This window comes from Lutra lutra, chromosome 2, assembly GCF_902655055.1.
Source record: "Lutra lutra chromosome 2, mLutLut1.2, whole genome shotgun sequence".
Lineage (NCBI taxonomy): Eukaryota > Metazoa > Chordata > Mammalia > Carnivora > Mustelidae > Lutra > Lutra lutra.
In genome coordinates this window covers 145,861,080-145,887,471 of record NC_062279.1, presented here as the reverse complement: position 1 = coordinate 145,887,471, position 26,392 = coordinate 145,861,080, and the positions used below count along the sequence as shown (strand labels likewise).

The window sequence follows — 26,392 nt, the reverse complement described above, 5'->3', positions numbered from 1 at the left end:
AGTAGAGAAAGTAAATCCATAGTTAGTCTTTCTCTATTAACATTGGGAGTTATTATTAGGTTGAAATGCTGTATTTTAAACAGCTTGGGTACCTCCTGTTGTTGCTAATAGCCTCTTCAATCAGCCTCCAGCCCATAATTTTGAGCTATTTTTTGAGATCCTTATGTGCAATCTACTTTCAACCATGCATGATTCTAGCAGAGCCCTGTGGAAATAAGAAATTATTAGAAAGACAGATGGGTCACCTTCAAGAGGTAGAGAAGGACACAGACATGGCAGGCCCACACGACCATCAAGCACTTTACAGATCCAGTTCCTCTAATCCTCACAAGGGATTTTCATCACCATTTTGTTGGTGATGAACATGAGGCTCAGAAAGGTCAGGTGACTTGCCCAGGGACACACAGCTCACAAGTGGTGTGGCAGGATGAACTCAAGTCATCTTACACTGAACCATGCATTTTCTACTTCACTGCCCTATGTGTAAAAATCACTGTTCTTTGTCCTCTCTCTGCTCACTAGATCTTCTGATGGGAAGATCAACTCTTCTCTCTTACACTTGAACTGCTCGCTCATGCATATCCATTAAGGTCATGACATGGCCACGTGGCAGCTCATTATGGAATAAGTAAGACCCCCAGCAAAGGTTCCTGTTCACCACGCTCCATGCATACTGGTGGGAAAATACAAAGAAGACTTGGCCTTCTGGTCGTCAACAAACAAAATGTCTCATGACTAAGGGTTTGAAAGTTGGAAGATCGCTAGCAGGTGTTGTAATCGGAGGCAAGTTACTTACACTCTCTGAGTCTCAGCTGCCTTGGCTGCAAAATGGAAGTAGTGATGCTCACCCTGCTGGGGTATTAGTGAGCACTGGAAGTGGGTTAAGGTAGTTGGAAGGGTCCAGGAGTGACTTTCCTGCAGAAGATGCTTCCTCAGGATCTCTTGTCTTCTCCTTGCTGGTGCCAGAATTTCCTTCTCAATCATTTCCTACCCTCAGGAAATGTGTACTACAATTGTATGCTTTGCCTGGCTCTTAGAAAAGCTCATGCAATGACCCAGTCCATCCCCAAGACATCAATGGCTCAGCCATTGCTATGAAAGTAGAAAGGGTCTTTCTACATGAAACACAAGGACCTATGTGCGGTTTTTTGGCAAAGGTGACCACTGATTGAGTCCAGGAGAAAGGGCGAGAGTTTGGGGCCATAAAGAGTATGAACCCTAGGGGCACTTGGATGGTTCAGTCAGTAACTGACCAATGGACCCTCCTGTCTTTGGCTTAGGTTGTGATCCCAGGACCTTGGGATTGAGCTCCTTGTCAGGCTCCCTGCTCAGTGGGGAGTCTGCTTCTCCCTCTCCTTCTGCCACTCCCCCCTGCTCGTGCTCTCAGTCTCTCTTTCAAATAAATCAATATTTTAAAAAGAGCATGAACCTGGATTCTTCTACTTACTGGCTTTGTGATCTTACACATATCACCTCATCTTCTTAAGCCTTTGGATTTCCTCATTTATGAAATAACTCTACCTTGAGCTGGAGAGCCTATGCCCCAAGTGGCTGGCCCATTTCCTGGCCACAGGAATGATAGAGGGCAAGTCTCTGTTGAACACAACAATGTGGAGCCAAAACACAGAAGCAATTAAAAATAAAGGGTTCCTACATAAAGCAAAACCAAGTGTCACTGAGAAGAGCTTTTTGTAAAATGCATTTATTTTCAAAAGTTCCCTTGATAAAAATAGAATATGTAGCAAACATAAAATGCAGGAACAAAGAACCTCACTTGGACACACAGCCCATATGCCACCAGACATTGTAGAGTGTGAACTGGGGGCCAGAGTTTCCCCCAGACCCTCAGAGAGGTGAGTCTGAAGGCAACAAGGGTTCGAGGCTGCTCCTGAGTCTCAGCATGTCCCTCATGATGCTGAGGAGAGCAGACCCTCTGGAAATTCATGAGACCAGATGAAAGTGAATCCTTGAATGTCGTGGGTGTTGGGGGTGTCTGCGTCTTCTGCATGTGTAACTTATATCCATGAGTTGTACACTACACACACACACACACACACACACACACACCCCACAAAGAAAACTGTCTTTCTGTCTTCAGATTCCCTGAAGCTTTCCTTGGGACTAGTCCATGCCTAAGACCCAAGTGGCCTTTTTGGCATTCAGAAAGTTCTTCTTCTTTCTCTTGGGAGGGACATGCAATGAGATCTCTGGCTCCTTTGGATTTCTGAATATAAAGAGCTTCTCGCCTGTGTTTAATAAATCAATGGTCTCTGCTCCTATAATCGGGATAGCAGCCAGTTCTCCAATGGACTCCAGGGACAGGTGTGGCCAGCTTCCTTTTCCAGGGAATACGACCCTCTCTCTGAGGGGGGGACATGTCTTCTTTAATATACTAAAGAAAGAACAGAAGACCAGATTTGACGTATTTGGCAACTTACCCTCCTGAGTGTCCTGATGGAGTTCTTCAGGAGAACCCACTTTGGGTCCTTAGGTCCTCAACCAGGTGTCATTTTAATGAAAGACACTGTGGTCATCAGGTGACCCCTGAAATGAGCCAAAGCCTATGGCAGGTGGCATTTATAGACAATTCTTACTGACTCATGACTGTTAACTTTGCAGAAGTTTTGTAAGCCTCTTGTCATCATGTGGTTAGTTTGAAATCAGCTCCGGTTGGAGCAGGTACACCACGAACACTGGGAAATACTACAGACCAGAGCATTTGTCTCTGTTTCCCTCCCCACCAGCCAATGGTTCAACGTTTCCTAGGACATCATTGCCTGGGAGTCTCCTATCAAAGCAGGCTGATGAGACCTGATTCCAAAGCAAGAGTTAGAAGTCAGGCCAACTGCATTTGAAACAGAAGACTGACACTCTTTGGGGATGTCCCATAAAAGGATTGCTGGAGTCCTGTCCATGAGTGGCCCAGCCCCTGGAACCTAAATCCATGGTTGCTCTTGGTAACAGCCAGGACTACTTCTAAGAGGCCTACACCAGCTAAAAGCCACGGGTTCTCTCAGTGCCCAAGCAGTACATGATGAGGCCATGTCACTGGGGGTGACCTGCGGGATGTCATTGACAGGCTCACTGGCCCTTCCAGGGCAGATGTGGACCATGAGGTTCCAAGGCCTCCTACCCTTGCAGCTGGGATGAATGTGAGCAAGGATTCGACCCAGTTCAGTTTGACTCAGTCTCTGTCTTCCTGCCATAGCTCCATGTGCCTCCCGGCGGGGCAAAGGCCTACAGAGGGTGCCAGTGGGGTGGGACCTGTACTCCTCCTGTTCTGTACCCACTCCCCTCCTAGGCCTACAGCCAGGGAGTGCCTTCACTTCCCCATCCCAATCTGGAGGAGCTTACTTCTGCTCCTTCCTGGAGGACCTCACATTTATACAGCTCGAATTTAATTGCCTTGATTTGGGCTCCAAATCCTGATCTAATCTCTTTGGGACTAAAGTCTGACATCCAGACGATTATGCCTCTAGGACTGTTAACATGGACCATTCGTGAAGCTTGGCCTCAGTTCCTTTCCTGTAGCTGAGAAATGGTAGAAGGGACAGGACTCAGGATACACGCTCTGCTTGGACATTGAGGGTTTCCAGAGCACTCGCTGGGTATGACCACTTTCTACCCTGTTATGAGCCGACTTGAGGTCACTTTTCTAGTGGGGAACACTGGAAAACACTGGGAAAAACTTGGTCAACTGTAGCAATCGAACACCACCCCTCCCCTAACTTCCCTCTGACCTCCAGGTGTGCAGAAACCACAGCTAAAAGAGAAAGGTGCTCGGCAAAGTGGAAAGATCACTGGCCTGCAAGTCTAGGGCAAGAAAGGGGTTAGTTCGATGGTCCCAAACCCCATGGCCGCCGGCTTCCCAACTGCAGGCTTGGTGCCTCATCCTCTGACCTCCCTGAGCTCCAGGGTTACCATCCCCACTTTCTGGAAGTCTGGGAAGCTCAGTGTCGCAGGAGGCAAAGGGCTTTGTAAACTATAAACTCGAAACAGCAATGAGGATTTACTCTCCCTCTAACGACATCCTATTTGAAAACAGCCACTGTTGTAAAGTGCTAACAAATGATAAAAGGACATTCTCCCACTGACAACGAGAGGCTTATCTTCAACTCCTAAACTAAGTCACTGTGAGCAAAGATGGTGGTCTTTCAGGAAGGAATGTGGGTATGGCTGCAGTCACCCTCTCCCAGGTTCCTAGGATGGCCCTTCATCTCCTGTCCAGCTCACAGGCAGCCGGGCTGACCTCCTGCCCGGCCCACTCAAGCAGGTACCCAGTGTTACCTCTCCTTCCTCTCTCGGGCCCAGAGCATCTTCTCCAGTCCTCTGCTTATCAGTTCTCCTCGCAGTCGGCTTTCCAGGGCTTGCCACCACCCCTGGTGCTTCCTGGAGGCAAGAAGGGAGGGTCTTAATATTTCCTAGAATAGACTTTTCCTGAAAAGCATGATGGCATTCCATCCCTCAACATGACCTTGGACTGATAGGAAGAACTCGTTTTCATGGTCTGTCTCTCCCTCCAGGCACACTGATCAAGCACCTTCTTTGGTCAAGATAAAATCTCTGCCCCCAAGGGATTCCCAGTCTGGGGGTCAGAGCCAGGTAATGGATAACATCAGTCAGATAGCAGAAGGCTGTGTAGAGGTGGGGACACTTGAGGTGAGCCCTGCATCCCCACAGAGGGAGGACATGTGTGGAGGAACTTGATCTATGTGTTAACTGACAGGGGGTCCACTACGCCGCTTACTCTCCTGCGCACACTACTGCCTATAACGGTGGGCACAGTAGGAGCTCAGAAGTATTTCATGAATATATTAAGAAAGTTGAAATAGCACAGCAGAAGACTGGAAGGTGGGCTGGCCTAGGAACCCTAAGGCTATTCAGGAAGGACTGTGACTTTCACCATAGGGGAATGGACACTGCAGTATTGTGTAGGGAGCAAGAGGAAGTAGTTGTTCATGGGCCTTGGGCTCAGTTCGATTCAGTAAAGGACAGTGTGGAACCCAGAGTCCTGTCTGTCCTGCTCTACTCTGGCCAAGCTGGTTTACACTGTCTGGCCGGTGGTGGAGACAGACCTCCTATGCTGAGTCAAGCTCACTCTCGCAGGAGCCGAACTCTTGGGCACAGAAGATGGTCCTCTGAGGGCAGCACCCCAGAGAGCATGTCTTTTGTACTCTCCTGGTCCTGCCCATCCCAGGACCTGGGCATCCAGCTCTCCCTGGGTTCTGACAGGTCCGTCACACACTCTTTTGTGCTGAGATTAGTCAGGCAGATTTTATTGCTTGAAACCCTAGACCCCGAACTTGTGGCCAGGCATGAGGTGTTTGGGACAGAGGAGTGGTGACTGCCTTGCCCTCAGAGACTGTGGAAAGTGGCCGAGGCGCTCCAGAATTGATACAGTTCAGTTGGCCATGAAGCGGGGCAAAGAAACGGCACGCACGTGCTCCATACTCGTGGTGACAGCCACCCTGATTCTCTTGCCTTGTCCATTAGAGATCTCTGCTCACCAGCCTCCCAAACTGTACTGGCTGAAGGCACAGCCCAGTAAACAAGGTCCTCATGGGTGGCCACATTCCTGCTTCAGGGTCACCTCCAATATCTGCGTGTCCCTACCTGCCTGTGCACCAAGAGAAAACAGTGGAATGAAGTTCTCTAACCCTGCCCACGCCCAGCCCCCTAACGACGCCCAAAACCAGCCCTGACCATGTCCACACCCAGTCCTCTGATACCTGCTCAGCCCTGAGCACACCCATGCCTAGCCCTCTGACCACGCCCACACCCAGCCCTCTGATACCTGCCCAGCCCTGACCACACCCACACCCAGCCCTGACCACGCCCACACCCAACCCTCTGACCACGCCCACATGCACCCAGCCCTCCAATAGCACCTACCCAGTCCTCATCATGTTTATACTCATCCCCTGACCACACTCAACCAAACCTGCCCACACCCATGCTCAGCCCTCTGACCACACCCTGTGGACCCACAGCCGTTGTTCCCACAATGCCACCCTGCCTCACACCCAACCCTACTCTTCCCCCTTAGCAAGTGCTTCTTACCTTTTTGAGTCAGGGACCCTTTATGACCTTGATAAAAAGACACGGCCCCCTTTCTCAGGAAAATCATGTACATCCACACCTGTGAGTACAGTCATGACACTTCGGCGGACTCATGGGCCCTGGGGGAGGAGGCCGGCTTCACCACCGGGTGTTCAGCACTCTTTTCAGGTGTGGCTGTGGCTTTTCTTGCTACCTCGTCCCCCACAGACTCTACTCTCAAGTGGCCCTCTTGCGGCTCCCACACCCCCTCACTCCACACTCCTGCTTCCTGCCTTTCCTTATTAAGAGACTTTGATGACCAAATTCATGCCTGGAATCGGCTCTTAAAGCAAATTTTCAAGGCAGCCTTATCCATGATTGAGGAAAAAAATGAATCCAAACCAAACATCCAGTCAGAGGGTAACTTTTGCATTCACTATGCTACACACACCTCTGTGAAATATTACACAGCTGTTAACAGGACTAGGAAGGGGTTTCGATAACTGTGAAAAGTATGAATTTTAAATTAATGAGATTACAGCAGAGAATACAGTCTAAATGGTGTGATAATTATTGCATAGAATGACGTCTGCACATGGACAAGAATCAGAAGGAAAAAAGCAAACTCCCTGTGCTGTAAGGTTCTGTGGAGCAGAGTATATGCTGGGATTACTACACACACAGAGACACAGACACACCCCAAACACATTGATAAAGCCCAGCAAGGAAACACATTCTGGACGAAGAACTGTAAGAAAATGCTCTCAGCCATTTTCTCCAGGTAGTGGAACCAGGACATTTCTTTTTCTTCTTTTTCCTTGTATGTATTTTTTACACTTCCTTTAACGTGTGTATGGTATTTACGGCAGGGGAACCATTTCTTTCTTTCTTTTTATTTTTAAGGTAGTCAAAGGTTTTTATTTTGATTTCTCTTTCTTCACATAGCCAAACCTTCTAACTTTCTTTTTTTTTTAATTAATTTATTTTTTGTCATTATGTTCAGTTAGCCAGCATCTAGTATGTCAAAAGATTTTCTGAAGATTCCACTTGAAAAATAAATCAGTGATGAAGGTAAAAATCAGGACAAAATAATCAGGCCTCCCATGATTTATCAAGGGTTCCCCTGGTCTGGCTGTCCTTTGCTCCCGGAGAAATGAAGTGCCGACCGGGAAGGTGTGTGTGCCCAGGGCTGCAGGTGTCCCACTTCCTCCCTCCGCGCATTCCCTTCCTGGAATCACACTCAACTGGTTTCCAAGAGTAGGCGGGACGGCACACTTACCTCCTTCTGCCCAGGTCAGCAGGCTCCCCACCACCATTGTTTTCTACCATGTGGTCCGGATGCTTCTGGCTGCTCGGATCCAGCACGGCCAGGAGCTCGGACTGTGAAGCCGTGGGCAGAGCCACGCTCAGGAGCCGGCGCAGCGTGCCCCCGGGCACCATGGCCAGCCTGGACAGGTATGATGCCAGTCTCAGCTCCTAGAGGGGTTAATGGGAAGCTCATGAGCTCACTGCTCTGACCTTGATGAATACCACGCTTTAACGGATGACAGTCTTAGGATGTTTTGTCCCATGGAAGTAAATATTTTAGCAGCTCAGTCTGGAAAACATGTCCCCCAGTTCACAGAGCTGTCAAGTAAAACCTATGTGGTCAGCAACCCTGGCTCACGCGATGCGTCCAGAACCTTCATCTGTGCTCCCGACTGCTCTCAACTCATGCACCAGGGCTGCACCTCGGGGCCAGCAGCAGGGACAGCGGGTGAGGCTTGGCCTCTCCTGCCCTGGGCACCATGAGGCAATAGGCTCAGATCGAACGGTGCAGCTCAGCAAACATCTGGAATGTCCCCCAGACCAGCAGATGGTTGAAGACGCTAGGCTACAGGGCACACCTGGATGGATGCCGCATGGAAAGAGCCTGTCCCCCCGGATCACATCCTATCAGAGTTCACGTGTTCTTTCCCGAACTGACGAGATGCAGACACGGAGAGCGTCATGGTTGCCGGGGGTCAGGGATGGGAGAGGAGTGGGTGGGCCTGTAAAGGGGTGGCCCAAGACAGGTCTTTGTGCAAATGGAACAGTCCGTATCTTGCCTGTGGTGCTGGTTATGTGAATCTTCACGTGAAATGGACCCAGAACCATGCACGTGTTTTGCAACCAGTGTCATACACTGATATAGTGCTAGCCCTTTGTAAGAGGCAACCACGGGGGAAAACTGAGTGAAACACGGGGTGCCAGAATTCTCTATGCTAGCTTTGTAACTTACTGGGAATCTCAAAGTATTTCAAAATAAGAGGTTAAGGGACGCCTGGGTGGCTCAGTTGGTTAAGCAGCTGCCTTCGGCTCAGGTCATGATCCCAGCGTCCTGGGATCGAGTCCCACATCGGGCTCCTTGTTCTGTGCGGAGCCTGCTTCTCCCTCTGCCTCTGCCTGCCACTCTGTCTGCCTGTGCTCTCTCTCTCTCTCTCTCTCTGACAAATAAATAAATAAAATCTTTAAAAAAAAAATAAGAGGTTAAAAGAGAGAGAGAATAGGTTCTTCCATCTGGGGAGTCTGGGTTGGCCTCCAGCCCCACCGCACCGAAAGGACACTGTGTGTCCTGGGGCAGCGCCTTTCTTTCTCTCTGTGCTCAGCTTCCTTATTTGTAAAGTGGGGTACCAATACCACCTACAGCAGAGGCTTGCATGAGAACAGAATGAGCTGCCACGTGTGGAACGGCCCCACACTGGTGAGACACAGCAGGTCAGAATAACATACTTTCTTCTCTCGTAGTTTGGGGGACGAAAATCTGAAGTCACGTCCACTAGGCTAAAGTCAGGGTGTCATCAAGGCTAGTTCCCACTCAGGCTCTGGGGAAAATCGGTCTTCCTGCCTCTTCCATCTTCTAGCACACATCTGCCTGCCTGGGCTCATGGCCCTTCCTGCGTCTTCAAAGTGCGTCCCTCCAGCCTCTGCCTCCATCACAGTCACATGGCCCTGCCTTCTTCCTGTGCCTGCTCCTGCCTCCCTCCATACAAGGACCCTTTTCCTCCTTCCTGTGTGGATTTCTGTTGCTTGTGTGTTCTCGGCACGTTTCATCCTCGGCTTTGTTTTTAAGAAATGTGGCTTATTTTAAGGAATTTAAGCAATGCAGGAAAGCACAAAGATGAATGTTAAAATAATTATTCCAAATGCCTTTATCCAGAAGTGATTATCAGTAATATTAGGCAAGCATCATTCCAACCATCTTTCTGGACATATATGTGGATGGATGGATAATGGAGGGACAGGTGGATGGGGGATAGATGGATGGATGGCTAGATGGATGGATAGGTGGGTGGATGGATGGACAGACGGACATAACTATAAAAATGAGATCATAATGCACATCAAATACTATTCAGGTTATATATTTATTTTGCTGACTGCCTGCTCTCCCCACTAGACTATCAGCTCCTGAGGGCACAAACTTTATCTCATGTTTACTGCTGAAATCCCAGTACCCAAGACAGTCCTTGCTGCTTACTAGAAGCACAGTGAATATTTATTCATGAGAAAAGCCTCTTCAGAGGATGTCAGGGTCTTTGAAGTCAAGGGCACTCCACCTTATCTACAAAGGGTCAGTCATTCTGGAGCCTGGAGGGGTGTAAAGGAGGAGTTCAGTGAGGAACAGGGATGGGGTCCCAGCCTCTCCCACAGCACAGGGAAGCTCCCTGACTCGCTGGGCTAGTGCTGTTCATTTCTCAAGGGGCATCCCCTTCCCTTTTTATTCGTGCAGCAATGAGGAAGTATCTTGCTTTAAAGGGGCAGGAGCCTGAAACGGAATGGCTAGAGCATCTAAGAGAGCAAGACCTGGTTTCAGTGGCCAGCTTTGATCCCAGTGGAGCCTCTCCTGTGCGTGTTAAACTCGTGTCCAACAGAGAAGAGGAAGCATGTCTGGTTGCCAGGCGAGTCTCAGAAAAGAGGCTGACCAGGGCAGTCACGATTACTGTAGCTGCTGCTGCTGCTGGGCCTGACGGGAATGTCCTCTGCCTCCCGGCCTGGTGCCGGACGCTTGTCCGCAATCCGCCCAGCAGCTCCCCGGGTCCCACTGTCATTGTGTCCGCGCTGCAGGGGAGGACATGGCCCACAACATGGCGAATGGGTCCTCACCTGGCTGTATAGGGTTGCAAAGGTGTCGAACTCCACATTCTCCAGCAAATCCTCAAGCACAACGCTGTGGTCTCGCTCTTCCCTCCAACTGGAGTGCACACAAAATCTATGTGAGTCCACTTTGGTTGTCACGTGATCCAGGAGAAGACCAACGAGTTATTTAAATAACACAAATCTCACCTACATTATTATTATTTTTTAAACCTATTGAAAGAGATGCCCAGTAGAGGCACACATCTCGTCTTGTTCTAGAACAGTTTGCAAATATTGTATTACGGGGGCCTGCCAGGACAGAGGGTTCCTTGAAGGGAGAAGTTTTGTGGGAGCTGTGGGGAGCATTTCTGTGGCTTGGCTGGGCCATCTGGGGTCCTGCTTGGAAAACTCTCAGTATTTGTCATCATGCTCAAGAAGACCCAGATCTGGGGTCCTCGCCCACCATGTGCCCCCTGTGGAAGCAGACCCAGAACCATGAACACAGCCTGGTCCTGGCTCTGGCCACACAGGTTGGTGGCACCTCTCCATGGAGTGTGTGGGGGGGTCCCCCCAGGCCTTCTGACTTTCGCGTGACAGGGTCTGCCTACCCCGTCCCTCAGGTAAGAGATGTGGTGACATGATAGGCCCACCCCATGTTCTTGTTGGCTGACACAACTCCAAACTCATGTCAAAAGCTCTCCTCATGAGCAATTTCCTCCACGAGGCAGGAGGCATGTGAGGGCGTCATATGCCCGAAAATCCTGGTGTAATTAAACCAGGTCTGCATCTCCAGGCCCTGTGCCTTCCAATCACACACATTCAGCCTCTCATACCATTAGTTCATTTTGATGTTGTGTTTCCAGGAAAGCATAATCAAATACGTTAAAAATAACCCATAAACTCACCACCCACAAGTCACACCCATTACAACTGGGTCTCTCTGCTGCTAATTAGTTTGTGCACGTGTGTTTTCAAAAACGGAATCACACGGCCTCTCTCGTTCGCACCCTGTCCTTTCCATGTCAACGTTCTATTGACCATGGAAAATCAGGAAGCTGTAAAAAGTAGGTTTTCCAAGAGTGCTTAAAGCCGTGGGCAAAGGCTGACTGTATGTCAATTAGGAAGAACACAAAGAACAGCCCTAACGAAAGACAGGGGATCAGTCTGCTTCATAATTTTACAAAAGCAGGGTCTGAACTATTCTGGTCACGGTGAGATCTGAGTTCAAGTCTGTGTTCACTGCCCGCACGGGTGTTTGCATAAAGCGCCAGGATTCCCGTATGATGTTGCCATCAGGGACAGTAGGATGAAGGGCACGGGGACCTTCCCTGAACTATCTTTGTCCCTTCTTGGGAGTCTACAACTATTTAAAAATTAAAAGCTTAAAAAATGTGCTCAGTGAAAACCTCAATGATCTCACCAAGAAAATAAACCAAAGTGTAGTCACGTGCCAGGGAAGAAGTGCGCGCCTAAGACAGTGGCGGGGTTCTGAGCGCTGCGAGATGCCTTGGACAGGGGCATGGCAGCCGGGGGTGCATCCAGCTGAGTGGAGAAGTCAGGGAACCCCAGGCCTGCAGGGCCCACCACTGGGCACTGGGCTTACCTCTGCTGCTGGCGCTCTAGTAACTTCCGGGCCTGGCTCAGAGCCTGCTGCAGGACAGCAGAGACCTGCCTTCCAGAATCCGTGTCTTCAGGCATGCCCAGAAGCCCGGGCCCGGGCCCGTCCCCAGCCCACTGCTGTCGACTTGCCAGGGCCTGCTGGATCTGGGCCGCCTCCTGCTGTGCCAGCTTGTCTTCCAGCTTCCTCTCCAGCTCCTGGAGCTCCTGCACACAGAGGGGCAAGGGGTCCGCAGATTAAACCAGACCTCTTGGGCCTGGCATGATCTGTTCTTGCCTGCCTCCCCCATCTAGCTGTGCCCAGTAGCGTAAGGAGGTCATGCCGTGACCTCTCATGCCTCCTTGCCTTAGCGCACACAGCTCCCACCACCTGCAGGGCCCTCCTCTGGTTGTCTGGCCACTCCCGAGTCTCCTTCTGAACCCCAACTCATGAATTTCCTCAAGGAAGGGCTCCTCAGGTCCTGGGATGCGGCAGACCCCATCTCCAAGAGAGCCCACTTGCCCTCCCCTGTATGTGCCCATCACAGACTGAATGTCTGCAGCCCCTCCTAATTCCTACGTTGAGGCCATCACCCCGGGATGGGATTTGGGAGTGGGGCTTTGGGGAGGCAACTGAGTTTAGATGAGGTCATGAAGGTGGGGCCCCATGATGGGGTTAGCGTCCTTTATAAGACGTGGAAGAGAGAGACACGGGCCCCCACTCTCTGCCAGGTTAGGACTCAACAAGAAAGTGGCCGTCTGCAAGCCAGGAAGAAAGCTCTCAGCAGCAGCTGACTGCTGATGCCTTGATGTTGGACTTCCAGCCTCCAGAACAGGGAGAGACCCATTGTTGCTTCAGCAACCAGGCTATGGTGTTTTGTTCCAGAAGCCCGAGCAGACTCAGACATTGCCCCATCTTCATAGCTGCCTGATGCCCGGGACCTTTCTGCTTGAGTGTGAGCTCCGGGGAGCAGGGCTGCCTCTCCAGCCCCCTGTCTGCAGCGCTCAGCACCGTGCCCGGCAGCTGGCGCACTTTGCTGATCTATGTAAGGCGCCAGCACACATTCATCCATCTGCGGGGGAAGCCTGTGCTAGGGCACAACCAGCATGATTGACGCTGACGGGACCCCACAGCACGCTGGGCACCGTTCTAAATGCTCACATGTATCAATCTCATTGAGTCCTTGTAACAACCCCAAGGAATACACAGTCTGTTTTCCCCCATTACAGAGGAGGAGATGAAGGCAAAAGCTGTCTTATGCAGCTTTTAGGGGGCAAAGCCAGAATCGGAGGCCAGGCCAGTTCACGCCAGGGTCTATGTCCTTAACCATCATACCGTTCTGCCTCTCATTGGCTGAGCAGAAGAAATCTGCCTTCTTGGGCCACCAGAGTCAGATAATATGGCTACAAGAGGCTGTCCACAATCTGCTTGGGTAGGTAAGGGGAGGGGGAGGCTGGAAGGTCCCGAGCCTCATAAAATGCAGACATATCGGACCTGTTAGTCACCAGATAGTCCAGGGCTTTAAGTGGGGTCAGGGATAGAGCTGGGGTTTACCTCTAAGGGGCTTCGGATGGGCTCCAGAGCAGATGGTGGTCCATCGTCTTCCTAAGTAAGTGCAGAGAAGTCTGCCTTTCTGCTGAGGAGCCAAAGCTTACATCAAACTGTCAAAAGGGCCTCAAAGCCCCCCCAAGGCTCAGAAACACTGCTCAAGAACCAAGAGTGAAGAAAAGGCAGCCAGAGAGGGAAATTGGGGCCATCGTGTGCTGAGAATTTGGGTTTTGCCCACAGGGCCATGGAAGCCTTTGAACGCTTCTGAGCAGGGCCTCTAACAAGCTGACGTTTCTAATTACGGCCATCTGTCTCGTGGCAGCATCCCACATGCAAACATGACCAAGCATAGAACTTTCAACAGCGCTAATGAGTTTCTGACAGTTTTTCTGCCAGCACACCCAGAGCCCAGTGTGGACCCGACTCATTGAAGTCACAATTTCGCTGGCCAGCCCTGGCTACTGAGCAAAGAAGGCAGACTTGAACCCACAGTTCTGCTAGTGTCTCCAAAGCATGAGTAGAGTACAGAGAGCATCACACGTGTTTTCCAAGCCCAGGTGAGTTCTGGCTGGGAACAGAAAATGAGGCAGGAATGTGTCCCGCAGGTTGTGGCTGCTGATGGCATGTTCTCCCAGAGGCTAGCCTCTCCCCAAACTCCTTCTGCACCCTGGGCATCCACCTGCTGCTTTGCACAAGTGGAATCCAAGACCTGATTCTGGAACTCTTCTCACTGGAGTTTTACTGTTGAGGGCAGGGAGCCCAGGACCACAGCTGGCCTGTCCACCCCCCTCTCCCCAGCAGGGAGCCCAGGGCCTGGCTCGCACAAGGAAGAACAGTCCTGATCAGCATCATCATCTTGATTATTTATAATAATAATGTCAGCTAGCAGGTACTACTAGACTCAGTCCAGCACAAGGCAGAAATGTGTTATTATCCCATTCTATAGGTACGGTGGCTGAGGCACAGAGAGTATTGATCAAACTTCTGAAGCCCCAGAGCTGCACGAGAGCCTCATTAAGGACTGATTTTGGTTTCTCTGGCTCCTGACCCCATCCTTTAGCACTGCTGTCTCTGGTAAGCCCTCTGTAGGTATCAGCTGAATGAATGGTTAGAAAGATAGATGATAAGGTGATAGACAGACAGACTGACAGAGTACCAGAACTTTTATTGGGCACAAGCGATCACGGTGAATGAGACACGGCCCCTGGACTCTGGGAACTTACAGTCCAGCGTGGACGACAGCCTCACAGTTATAGTGACAGTAATAGCCATCACCTGCTATCGCAGAGATTTGGGAGGGAGGGTGTGTGAGCACAAAGTTGAAAGAGACCAGCTCTGCCCGAGGGAATCATGGGTGGCTTCACGGAAGAGGCAACATTTGGCTTGTCTTAGATTATGGATATGAGCTTGCAAAGGGGTGAAGCAGAAGTGAGGCAGGTAATTCAGAGGAATGGAGGCCTGAACGTCACGCAGGGGTGCAGGAGCAACGAGAAGGTCCGGGGGTTGAAATGCGGGGTGCCTCCAAGAGTAGTGAAGGACAGGGTTTTAAATCCAGAGCTGGGGGTGGGGCTGCCAGTGATCGTTTCGGTTTTTCAGAGAGACTCCTTGGGCTGCAGTGTAGAGGGAGGGAGGCAGAAACTGAAGGAGCTGTGCTTTGTGGGAGAAGGTGCCAGCCCTGCTTTCCAGGGACAGGAGCTTGGTGCAATGCTGTAACCTTCCTGAGCCTCCCTCCATCATCTGTTGAATGGATATCAAAGTATCATGGGCTTGACAGAAGGTTCAAACCCTTCGCATGATGCTTTGGACTTAATGAGAGTTAGATTAATGGGAGCAACTTACTACTAGTGTTATTTTTTCTTTTTCACATCTAGATTAGTCCCAGCAGTGAAACTGGGCCAGCAGCAGAATCCACACACTAGGTGACAAGCAGCAAGTGGGCAATAAAGCCAGAGGAAGAACAGAAGAAGACACTGGGTTCAGGCACGGAACGGGGCGGGGCGGGCCAGGACAACTGAAGTTGTAGGACAGATGCAGTGGGTACGGTCAGTCTGAGGTCCCCTTATCTCCTATGAGGAAGTGTGTCCTCTGCAGATTTGCCCATCATGCTGCTCGGTCCTGTGATTTAGGTAGGTCTTGCCCATGTTCCCATTTCACAAGAGGAATCTAACTCTTTCATCCAAGGAGGCGTGCTTGGTACGGTTCTTTTACAGGTCATTTCTTCCAAAGCATTTCATTTCATGTTTTTTTAATTCCCCTGAATGTTTGACTTAAAAGACCATTCACAGTGGGAAAGCTGCTTTCGCAGAATGATCAAACTGTGGAATGAAATTCTAGTATCTGGAGCAAAACAACAGGCTGGTCTTCCCTCCTAATGCAAACCAAGGAAATGCTGGCTGGCTTTCCACCAACTCAATACTACACCACGTGACCTAGGAACAGTCACTTCCAGTTCAGGGCACATAACTCTTCCAAACCCAGTCGAGAATAAGGAAGCTTGGATGTTACATATGAAGATAAAACTCCAAATGTAGGCATCGTACTGTCCGGTGATGACAGAAATCAGGGGGGTCTCAAGATAAAAGAGCCAGGAGGTGTCTCAGAGCTGAGCTGAGGGGTTGCCCAGGGCCCTTGAGGGGCAGCTCAAGAACTATGAGCTGGATGTCACCAGCTCTGCTCCTCATCGATACATGACCTTGACCTGCTCCTCGCATCCTTGACCTGTAATTCGGGGCTGACACACCCTCGTGCCCACCTCCTCTCACTCACACTTGCTGTAGACTTTGGGTTTCCTCCTGTCATTAATTTGCTGAGAAGTTTTCATCTTGGGTGGATGTAGAGTTCGATAACATACTTGATCAGTTTATACAGAAATGATCATATGAGTTTTTTTTTTTTTTTCTTTTCTCCTTTAATCTGTTTGCCTGGCAAACTTTGCAAATGGATATTTTGAAGTTAAACCAACCTTACATTCCTGGGAAAACCTCATCCTGGCCGTGCTGTACTAATTATTTTATGGACGGCTGGATTATATTAGTAATATTTTGTTTACGAATTCGATATCTATGCTCACAAGTACAGGTGAACTGTAATTGTTCTTTCTCATAATGACTCACATCTGGTTTTGGTCACAGTGATGTTTTTCTAACATCAGGAATAATGTGTAAATGAGGTTGCAAAAGTCTGTTAGAATTCACCTATAAAACTATCAGGGTGCATGCTTTTTTATGTGTGTCAGAAGATTTCTTGACTACTGAATCAGTTTCTCTCTTGGTAATAAGACTATACACAGACTGTTTTTCTACTTGAGACATTTTTGACAAATTTTCCAGAAGTTTTTCCATCTCCTTTCAGTTTTCAAATTCATCCACATGAAATTGTTCCTTGTTTTATTTTCCAAAACTCCACTGCATGTATAGTTACCTTGCTTTTTATTATTTACTGGTCTCTTATCTCTTTTTTATATGGTCACTCGTATCAGAACTTTGTGTATTCTATTGGACTTTTTTTCAGCAAATTCAACTTTTCACTTTACTGATCCTTTCTTTCATGGTTTTGTTTGGTTGGTATCTGGTAGTCTTTTTCTTATTTTATTTATGTGATCTTCCTTCCTTCTTTCTACAGATTCATTTGTCATTGTTCCCCTCTAGCTTTTTATATGATCTTAATCATAAGCCTTTCTTCTCTAATATAAGTTTAGGGCATTAATTTCCCTTAGGGCTAAAAAACTACTTTAGCCAAATCCCACACATTTTAATATGTTGTATTTACATTATTTTTATATTCTACATTTAAGCAAATTTCCATTATCATTTCTTGGACCAACAAATTATTCAGGAGTAAGTTTTAAAACTTTCAAAGTATGGACTTTGAGAAAATCTTTTCTTAAATGGATTCAAGGTTAATCTTTTTCAAAAAGATGGTCAAGTAATATTGTATACCTTAACTGTTTGTAGCTGTCCCAATGTGCGCTCAAAAAGAACATGTATTTGTTAATTGTTGTCTGTAAGATTCTGTGGGTAGACATTAAATACAGGTTGATTAATGGGTTAATCAGTTCATTGTATCTTTAAATGTGTCTCATCTGATCAACCACAGGAAGAGGGGTGTGCTGAAATCCCCCATTACTGTGACAGATTTATCTTCTCCCTGCTGTTCTGTCAAGTTTTCTTTCATTATTTTGGGTATTTTATTACATACATGCAAATTTAGAATCTCTCTGCTCTCCGCATGAATGAAAATTTTAAAGTCATTTCGGTATTACTTTTAATTTTAAAAATAATTTCATAAATCATTATTTTATAGTCTATTCTCATGACCTGAGCATCTAACATCTTTAGGGACTTTACTCTGTTGGGTTTTTTTCATTTGTTTGTTTCTTCTATATATACAACATCTTGTTTTGCTCATGTGTTTGGGGACTTCTGATTTTAATTGAGACTTCCTATTTCGCTGAAGGTCATCTGTGAAAATCCTGGGTTGCCCAGATTGAGACTGTTTTTCTCTGGGAGGATCTGCTTTTGCTTTGGTCATGCACTGTAGTAGTCAGCCATCCTAGAACCATTTTAATTTGATTCATTGCCTTGGGAGATTTCCTGACTGGAGAGCTAAAGTACTTTGGGATTCCTTCCTCAGACCAGCAGAAGCCTTTGACTACGAATTCACGGGGAAGGGATGCCTGGGTGGCTGAGTTGGTTAAGCGTCTGCCTTCAGCTCAGGTCATGATCCAGGGTCCTGGGATTGAGTCCTGCATCAGGCTCCCTGCTCAGTGGAGAGCTTGCTTCTCCCTCTCCCTCTGCCTGCTGCTCCCCCTGCCTGTGCTCTCTCTCTTTCTGACAAATAAATTAGTAAAATCTTAAAAAAAAAAAAAATTCACAGGGGAGACTCCCCTCTCCACTTCCCCCAGCCCTCTGGAGCAGGGCTGGAAAAGGACAGATTTCCCTACCCAAGGTGACTCCTTTGACAGCAGGTGGCTTTCTCCTCTCACCTTCTCACTGGGTGTTCTACTTCCTCAGGACACCCCAGGCCATATCTCCTCTTCCCCCAAATGAACCCCAAATCCCTGGGTTGCAGATTTCAGTCTTTACCCCAAGATCTGAGTCTTTGGATTTGCTTTCCCCGAGATATCCTTGGCCTTTGGGAATTTTCCACATGCTCTTGTGAACTCACAAAACATTAAGATGTAGGTTTATTGTTATTTTTCCAGCATCTGAATATTTTGAGTGGGAATGCCAACGTTTCCACTTCTTTCTTTCCTTAAGGAACATCTGACCTAATGCAGGGTGCATAATGTTTATGGGAAAAACAATTCAGGACTCTTCATGACTTTCAAAAAGGAAAGACAGGAACCCCCACTGGCAAGATCAATGGGGAGAGGCCACGAGCGTGACCTTGTGGGCTGAAGTCAGAAGCAGACTGCATTCTGCCCCTGGCATTTATCAGCCTCGTGGACGTCACAAAGAACCTGACCTGTCACCTGCATGGATCTCAATTTCTTTCCCCGAGAACTGAATATCCGAGCAGTACCCATGTCACAACCCAGCTCTATAATTAAGTAATATAATGAGTGACAGAGAGCATAAAAGTAGAGCAGCATAAGATCACCACTTACAATCAGTCGTGCTTAAAGGGTCATTTGGAGACATGTGATTAAGAATGATTAATGCTTACACGAGAGTGTGTCCGATCACAGCCTGTTCATGCTTGCCTGCATGTACCTGGCATCCAGTAAGCGTGGGTTCCTTTCCTCTCTAGAGGAATTATAGTAACATACGAAGTTCTACAATCAACTCATCGAGGACCTAAGATTAGTCCTCAAAGATACCATCGCTTTTGTTTTAGGACTAGAGCTCTCACACCTTGAAAAAAATGCAGCGTGTAGTTAGAGTGTAATAAAGGTAATTATAAAGATAAACAGCAATCCAGTATTTCACCATATCTAAGGCACCACTAATAGAAAGCCATGCTATTTTTACAGCTCTAAGAAGGACTGTCCTGGGGTTATTGATTTAAGATGTGCCCCAGTCTCGGCAATGTGCAAAATGTTAAAATTCAAAAGATTTCCTTCTTGGGGGCAATGAAATCCAGCAGGCTTGAGCTGGAAGTCACCTCACTCAGTCCTCCCTGCTACCCTGAAGTTTTAGACAGAGCGGGACAGGTCCCACCTGACACTGGAGAGCGCACCAGGATGAACCCAGGAACCCAAAGATGTGGCGCAGGCTCCATTCCTCCTCTTTCCCCAGCCCCGAGCCCCGCACTCACCGGGCTGTGGGACCCCAGGATCTGCTCACAGGCCAACTTTGTCAGGGTCTCCGACTCGCTCAGCTCCTCCAGGAGCAGGTCCTGGATGCTCAGGAGGGCGGTGTACGCCCACAGGGTGGTGGCCATCCTGGCTGCCTTCTGGAACTGCAGGGAGACAAGGGACTCGGCAAAGTGGGCCTCCTGGGCCTCCAGCTGCTGCACACGCTCCCGGAGCAGTTCTCCACGGACCTGGGGAGGGCAAGACGGAAGCCAGGCAGGTAAGTGGGGGGCAGGCTGCAGGGAGAGGTCTCGAGGCAATGGCCCCCTGCTAGGCTGAGCTCCGGTAGTCATTCACTCAGGACTCGGGAAGACCTCCACTACTCGCAGCCCTAGGAACTGCAGGGTGTCAGTTAGGACCAGAGGACTTCTCTGCTTACAAACCCTCTCCGGGGCTTCTGGAGTCTGGCATTCATGCCACCTTTCTCACTCTGGAAGGTACAGGGAACTGTGTGGCTGGCTACCCAGTGGGAAATCCTTCAAGGTTCCCCACCCAGATGATGAAAGTTCAACCTTTCTAACATGGACTCCTATCCCAGCTGAGGCGTGCCTTGAAAGTCCGGTCTGTTCCTCTGTCACCCCGACGTGGGCCCCTGGGAGTCCACCCTTCCAGGCCACTCTGGACCGGCCAACTCACCATGCTTGTGGGCCTACTGTCAGGGCCCCCCACTGTGGTTGAAATGCCATGTGTCCCTGTCTTCCTGAGGATCTCCATCTGTCCTTCGGGTCCCTGGTTCCAGCCACTCTCTTTGAAGTGTCCTGACTGGGCACGTGTTTGTCACTCTCTTCTCCATCTTCCCTTCCTTCCGGGCTCTTCTCCTGGGCCAGCTTTCACCACACTGTTGACCCAGCCAGGCCATGAGCCTCCCTGGGGAAGGGCCCTGCACTCAAGGGGCTCCATGAATTCCAGAGGAGGGAATCCTTCCAATCCTCTCGGTCACACAACCAAGCCCCTCATTCTGTCATCTGTGTGTTTGCTCTGTGATCGCCACCTCTCATACTTTCTCCAGAAAACTTGCCACGTGAACAAAAGGGTCTAATCCTTCTCAGCTGCCCCTGCTTGAGCCCCTAAAGGCAGGTCCCTATAGCTATGCACCCCCTCCCCCTACAGGGAGCTCAATAAACCACCAGCCAAAGAGCAGCTTACTCAAGCACATATCTTGGGGAAGCCTTTCACTTAATCTCTGGAAGCATGTGGAACTTCAATCACAAAACCAAAGGTAAAAGCAACCCAAGTGTCCATCGACAGGAATGAACAGACACATTGTGGTCTCTCCGGACAATGGAATATTACACAGCCTTCAACAGGGAAGGTTGTGACACGGGCTACCACACAGATGGACCTTGAGGACACGATGCTTTCTGTGAAAGAAGCCGGTCACAGAAGGACAGACACTGCAGGATTCCCCTTATGTGAGGTACCTAGTGTGGTCAGATGCCCACAAACTAGACGGTGGGTCGGGGGAGAGGGTCGGGGGACACAGACATGGGGAGTGAGTGTTTCATGAGGACAGAACTTTGGTTTGGGAAGATGAAAGTTTTGGAGATGAGGTGGGAGTGGCTGCCCCACAGCATGAATGTGCTTCATGCCACCATACCGTACAGGCAAAAGCAGTGAAGACAGTCAATGTCACATATATATATTACCCCCATAAAAAATATTGAAAAAGTTTGTGGAATTTTGTTTTCTGCCATGTAACCTATTTTTATTTATTTTTAAGATTTTATTTATTTATTTGAGACAGAGAGAGAGCGTGCATGAGGAAGGGCAGAGGGAGAAGCAGACTCCCTGCTGACTGGGGAGCCCAATGTGGGACTTGATCCTGGAACCCTGAGATTAAGACCTGAGCCTAAGGCAGACGTTGAACCAACTGAGCCATCCAGGCGTCCCATGTGGCCTGTTTTGAATCCTCTGTTGATCGTCGGAGGTTCGGAAGTGGCTGACATACAGAAGAATATTTACAGGAAGTGGAGGCTGCAGAGGATGAAGACCCTGTGCGTCCCGAAGGGGCACAGCCTTCCTCTGTCCATCTGTTGTGACCCTCAGAGGAATGCAAGTCCCAGTTTGAAAAGCTCAGATTTCATCTCTACAGCCTGACCTTCAGGAAAAACTCTAATGGGGAGAAGAGGGAAGAAGGGCTCCAGAGAAGCACACAGATGGCTTGTTGGCTGGTGGTGGGGAGGGGGACCTACAAGCACTTTCTGGAGAGGCAGTGCCTTCAACAAGCTTCAGGAAACACAGGAGAGAGCCACATGGCATGTAGGGTCTGCAAAGACACAAGGCAGGGGCACCTGCGTATTTGGTTCACGGAAGAAACCACAAAGAGCAGGGGCCAGAGGCAGCAACGCCGAGAGCTTTGGCAGAAGAGCCCAGTTGCTCTGGGAGACAGAGGCTCCTTTCTCTGCTTGAACAGGAACAAGAAGCCTTATTCCTGAAACGATGCTATTAGACCCCAATCTTTCCCTAGCTTGGAGAACCAGGTGACAGCGCCCTGCCCACCGATGGGTTTCCATAGTAACCGCGGATCACACCTGAATCTCCCGGGTCGGCCTTGCAAAGGGCAGGCAGCCATCCTCAGACTGAGGCGTTCACACCCCTCCAGTGGTGGCCCCATGTCCTTCCAAGACTGGGCGAAGCCTCGTGACAGTGGGACCCCAAGAGCGTGTCTGATGGCTCCCTCATGGGGACATGGGGACATAAGCCTCTAAAGGGCTTCCCGGATCTTAGCAGTCTTTCTGCAAACACCCTTTGCCCACAGCTGCTTTCTCACCCCAAGGTTACAAAAAGAGTATATTTATGCTTCATTCATCAGTCCAAGAAATAATTCATGAGCACCATATATGTATAATTTATAGGAAGATATGATGCACCGAGGGGATGGGGTGGGGGTAGAGAAGAGGCAAAGATGCATGAGACGTGGATCTGACCCTGAAGGAGCTCATCACTGAGGATGGAAGTGGGCTCTGACTCTGTCACATGCTAGCTCGTGACCTTGGGCAATTTCACTGAGCTGCCTATATTTTCTCATCTGTAAAATGGGAATAATAATACCTCCTAACATACAGAATTTTACAAAAAACTTTACTGAGGTACAATTGTCATACAAAACCTGCACATATTTGAAGGCTATTGTCTGGTAAGTTGTGACATCTTTGCAGACCCTAAGGCAACAGGAAAGGGATGGCAAACCCAGGGGAAGTCCTTCAAGAAGAAAAACACAAATGACAGGCAGGTGGCCAAGAAAGGGATGAACGGTCCTCTTATCACGCCATGAGCTCAGATCTCCAAGTCACCTCCATGGGGTCTCCATCCTCCCCACTGCTGGGTGGGTGGTGGCCCAGATATCCTGTAAAGTGAGTCCCCTACAGGGGTGCAGGACAGAGCAAGGTGGCCACGAGGGGATCTCGAGATTCATTTCCACAAGTTCATACCAGAAACATGGGGACAAGTGCAAAGCTTTTCCTATGTACTGTAAGAATCATGTGGACAGTAAAATTATGATAAGAAAGTTCTCCAAAATCCTTTCTTCCTCTTCTTTGGAAAGTTTAATTTTTTTTAATTCTGGCACAGTAAGAACGTGCCTCTAGCGAGGGCTTCCATCCTTATCTAAAAAGAGCCCCAGGAAGGGGGTACAGATTTGCATTTCTGTGACAGACTTTGTTAAATATTCAAGTTATCTACAGTAATAAAAATTCGTTTTCAAAATAATATGCTGCTAAATACTCTTTTTCTTTTTAAATGGGAAGTTCCAACCACTGCCTTACTTGTCTTTCTGACTCACCTCCTGGTGCATTTCAAAAGAGTAGTTTCTTCTAGGCCTGGTGATGTGTTTTGAATGCAAATTAAAATCAACCCCTGTCAGCCAGCAGAAAATTACTGGCACTGAAGGAGCTCAAGACACCACAGCCTCCCTGCCCAGGTTTGGGAACAAACAGAAGCACGGGTGAGCCAGGCAGAGGCCAAATGTCAGCTTTAACAGTGATGAGATCTACACTAAGAACGTGGCCCCCTTGGGGTTGAGCATGTCCAGATGAACACACACACACCTCACTCCCCGCCACTGAGTGCGGCCCAAGGTGGACAGAGAATGGGGGCCTCCTGCAGGCTGCCTGGCTTTGGAGGAGAGCTGAGGGAGCACATAGAACATGCCCAGTGCCCTCTTTAATCCCACCAGTCAGATAACGCCCACCTTGGAGAAAAGGGAGCAAAGCATGGAGTGCGGGCCAGGAGATCGCTAGCCATGTCGCACGTGGAGAGCGAGTGCACACATCAAGAATCTCACGCCCAAAGGCTGAAGGGGCGGGCTGATGAAATGCTCTTTATCTAGGAGTGTGCCCGTTTATCCTAATGGCTGGTCCTGGGACACCCAGATCAGTTTCACCCATGCTTTGTAGGATGTGTTCAAAATTGAAGACTCTCTCCTCCATCTTGCATCAGGAAGGGAGTAGACTCAGTAAAGGGGTGTTAATATTTACTAAATAAAATGCCACACTGCTAAATAAACATTAGTACTGCTTACATTTAGAGAAGGAAAATTGATTTCTAAGATGGGAAAGACACTCCACCCACCCATCAGCTAGATAATCACAGTGCCAAAATCTCAAACAAATCAAGAGTACTGCCTTAAACTTGTCAGTATAGTTTTGTTTGGTTGGTTTATGGTTGATCTGCTATCTCTTACTTATAAACTTACCATTTAACTAGCTATGTGACCTCAACAGGTTGCTTAACCTCTCTGAGTCTCAATTTTGTCTGCGAAAAAGAGATAATAAAAGAACAGGGGATAATGCCCATTATACGTTCTGATAACTAATGAGCCCCTAATAAATGGTAACTGCCATATTATGCCATTATTATTATTTTTATTATCATTATTATAATTAGTTAAATTGAGTCCCTTGGGTTGCAGGGGATTTTCTTTCCTCCTTTAAAGAAGTTTCTCTACTTTTAATTATAAAAACACATGCACGGGACGCCTGGGTGTCTCAGTAGGGTTAAGAGTCCAACTCTTGATTTCAGCCCAGGTCATGATCTCAGGGTCCTGGGATGGAGACCCATGTTGCGCTCTGCACTAAGTGGGGAGTCTTTTTCTCCCTCTACATCCCCCCACCCCAGCTCTCACACTCTCTCTCTGAAAAGAAATACATGCACAATACAGAAAAATATTAACAACAGAGCTTCCTGGCAGAAGATGGTAGATTTGTAACATGCATCTACTGTTTTCTTCAAGGTAGAATGGAAAGGTGGGAAAAAATGAGAGAAGAGACAGTAGCCACAAAATTTTGAAAGCTGGAAAGGGGATGACTGAGTAGCGAAGGACTCAATTGATCCCCAAAAACTGAATTCTAAGCCAGAAATGAGGTTGGCAAAGAAGTAACATAATATGTACTGTAGGATCCCGCTAAGTATCACAGAACTCAGGCACCATTGGAGGTAAAAGCTGAAGCTAGACAAGAGGAGAGGTGGAGACTCGAGAACTCTCATCACGCAAACTCTATCCTGTGACAACTGAAGATTTAATCTTCAGAAGAGTCTCTGAACTTGGAGAAACCAGGCTCCATATAGAAAGCAGAGGAGTCAATTCAAACTTCACATCCAGACTACTAAAATCTCAGTTATCTTCCTCTGTTTGGTTCTTCAAATGTGGGCAGCCAGCCCTTTACTGTGTAGGTAGGAGAATGGTCTTCTCTGGAGACTCCAACCAGCCTTAGAGAAAGATCCTAACACTGGGGTTCCCCCAAGTAAATGGTCTAGCCCAGTCATACCAGGGTGAAGGTCACAGTCCACAGGCCCTGCTTATATGATCAGAGCTTCCAAGGAGCTTTTGAGTACGTCACTCTTAAATATTAGCTGACCAAGGATGATCACACCTGGGGAAAGCCTCTAATGGATACAGAGGTAACAGTAAATATGCAGAAGTTAAAATTTTCTTCAAAAAACAATGTTCTCAGGATACAAAAAGTTGTAGTAGCCTTAAAAATTAAAAGAATATCATTTCCTTAAGAAGAGAGCATTAGGAGAGGAAAAGAAGCTTTTCTTAAATTAGTAAATAAAACATAAATGAAAAATTCAATTAAAGGTTTATAAGGTAAAACTTAGGATATTCCCCAGAAAGTAAAACAAAACAAAACAAAAAACAGAAGGAAAATAATGAGGAAAAAAAGAAAAAAAAATGAAAACTAACATATAAGAGGTCCAATATCTGATTAATTAGTGATCTAGAAAAAGAGATTAGAGAAAAGAAGAGGAGTTCATAATCAATGTAACTCAAGAAAATTTTCCAAAATTCCAAAATTGATAAAACTACCTATCAACAGGGGCGCCTGGGTGGCTCAGTGGGTTAAAGCCTCTGCCTTTGGCTCAGTTCATGATCCTAGGGTCCTGGGATTGAGCCTCACATTGGGCTCTCTGCTCAGTGGGGAGCCTGCTTCTCCCTCTCTCTCTGCCTGCCTCTGCCTACTTGTGATCTCTGTCTGTCAAATAAATAAATAAAATCTTTTAAAAAACAAAAACAAAAACAAACAAAACTACCTATCAACAATAGGAGCAGAATGAAAACATTTTCAGTCCTACAAAATTTCAAAATATTAAATCTCCAACATGCCCTTTCTTAAGGAAATAACATAAGATGCGTTTCATTAAAACAAGGAACAAATCAAGAAAGAGAAGGATGAAGGGATTTCATAGCACAACCCCAAGATGGCAGCTGCATATAAGGTATAAAGTACAAAGTCCCAATTGGGGCACAGCAGATGTACAGAGAGAAACGTCCTAAAGATGATGAAATTAATAGAAGGCATGACTTGTGTGGTGGT

At 48.1% G+C, this 26,392-nt stretch overlaps 1 protein-coding gene across 6 annotated transcripts in view; it reads right to left on the bottom strand.

Moving 5' to 3' along the window:
• Positions 1-1,683: 1,683 nt before the first annotated feature.
• EVC2 (EvC ciliary complex subunit 2) overlaps positions 1,684-26,392 on the bottom strand; it is a 123,369-nt gene continuing 98,660 nt past the window's right edge. For all 6 annotated transcript variants that reach the window (XM_047718852.1, XM_047718850.1, XM_047718851.1 and 3 more), the window contains 6 exons: positions 19,541-19,768; positions 11,741-11,961; positions 10,165-10,252; positions 7,319-7,515; positions 4,288-4,389; positions 1,684-2,392 (listed from right to left, as the gene is read on the bottom strand). In XM_047718852.1, the coding sequence (XP_047574808.1) occupies positions 2,122-2,392; positions 4,288-4,389; positions 7,319-7,515; positions 10,165-10,252; positions 11,741-11,961; positions 19,541-19,768 (1,107 nt within the window). In that variant the 3' untranslated portion in view covers positions 1,684-2,121. The remainder of the gene's footprint in view (positions 2,393-4,287; positions 4,390-7,318; positions 7,516-10,164; positions 10,253-11,740; positions 11,962-19,540; positions 19,769-26,392) is intronic.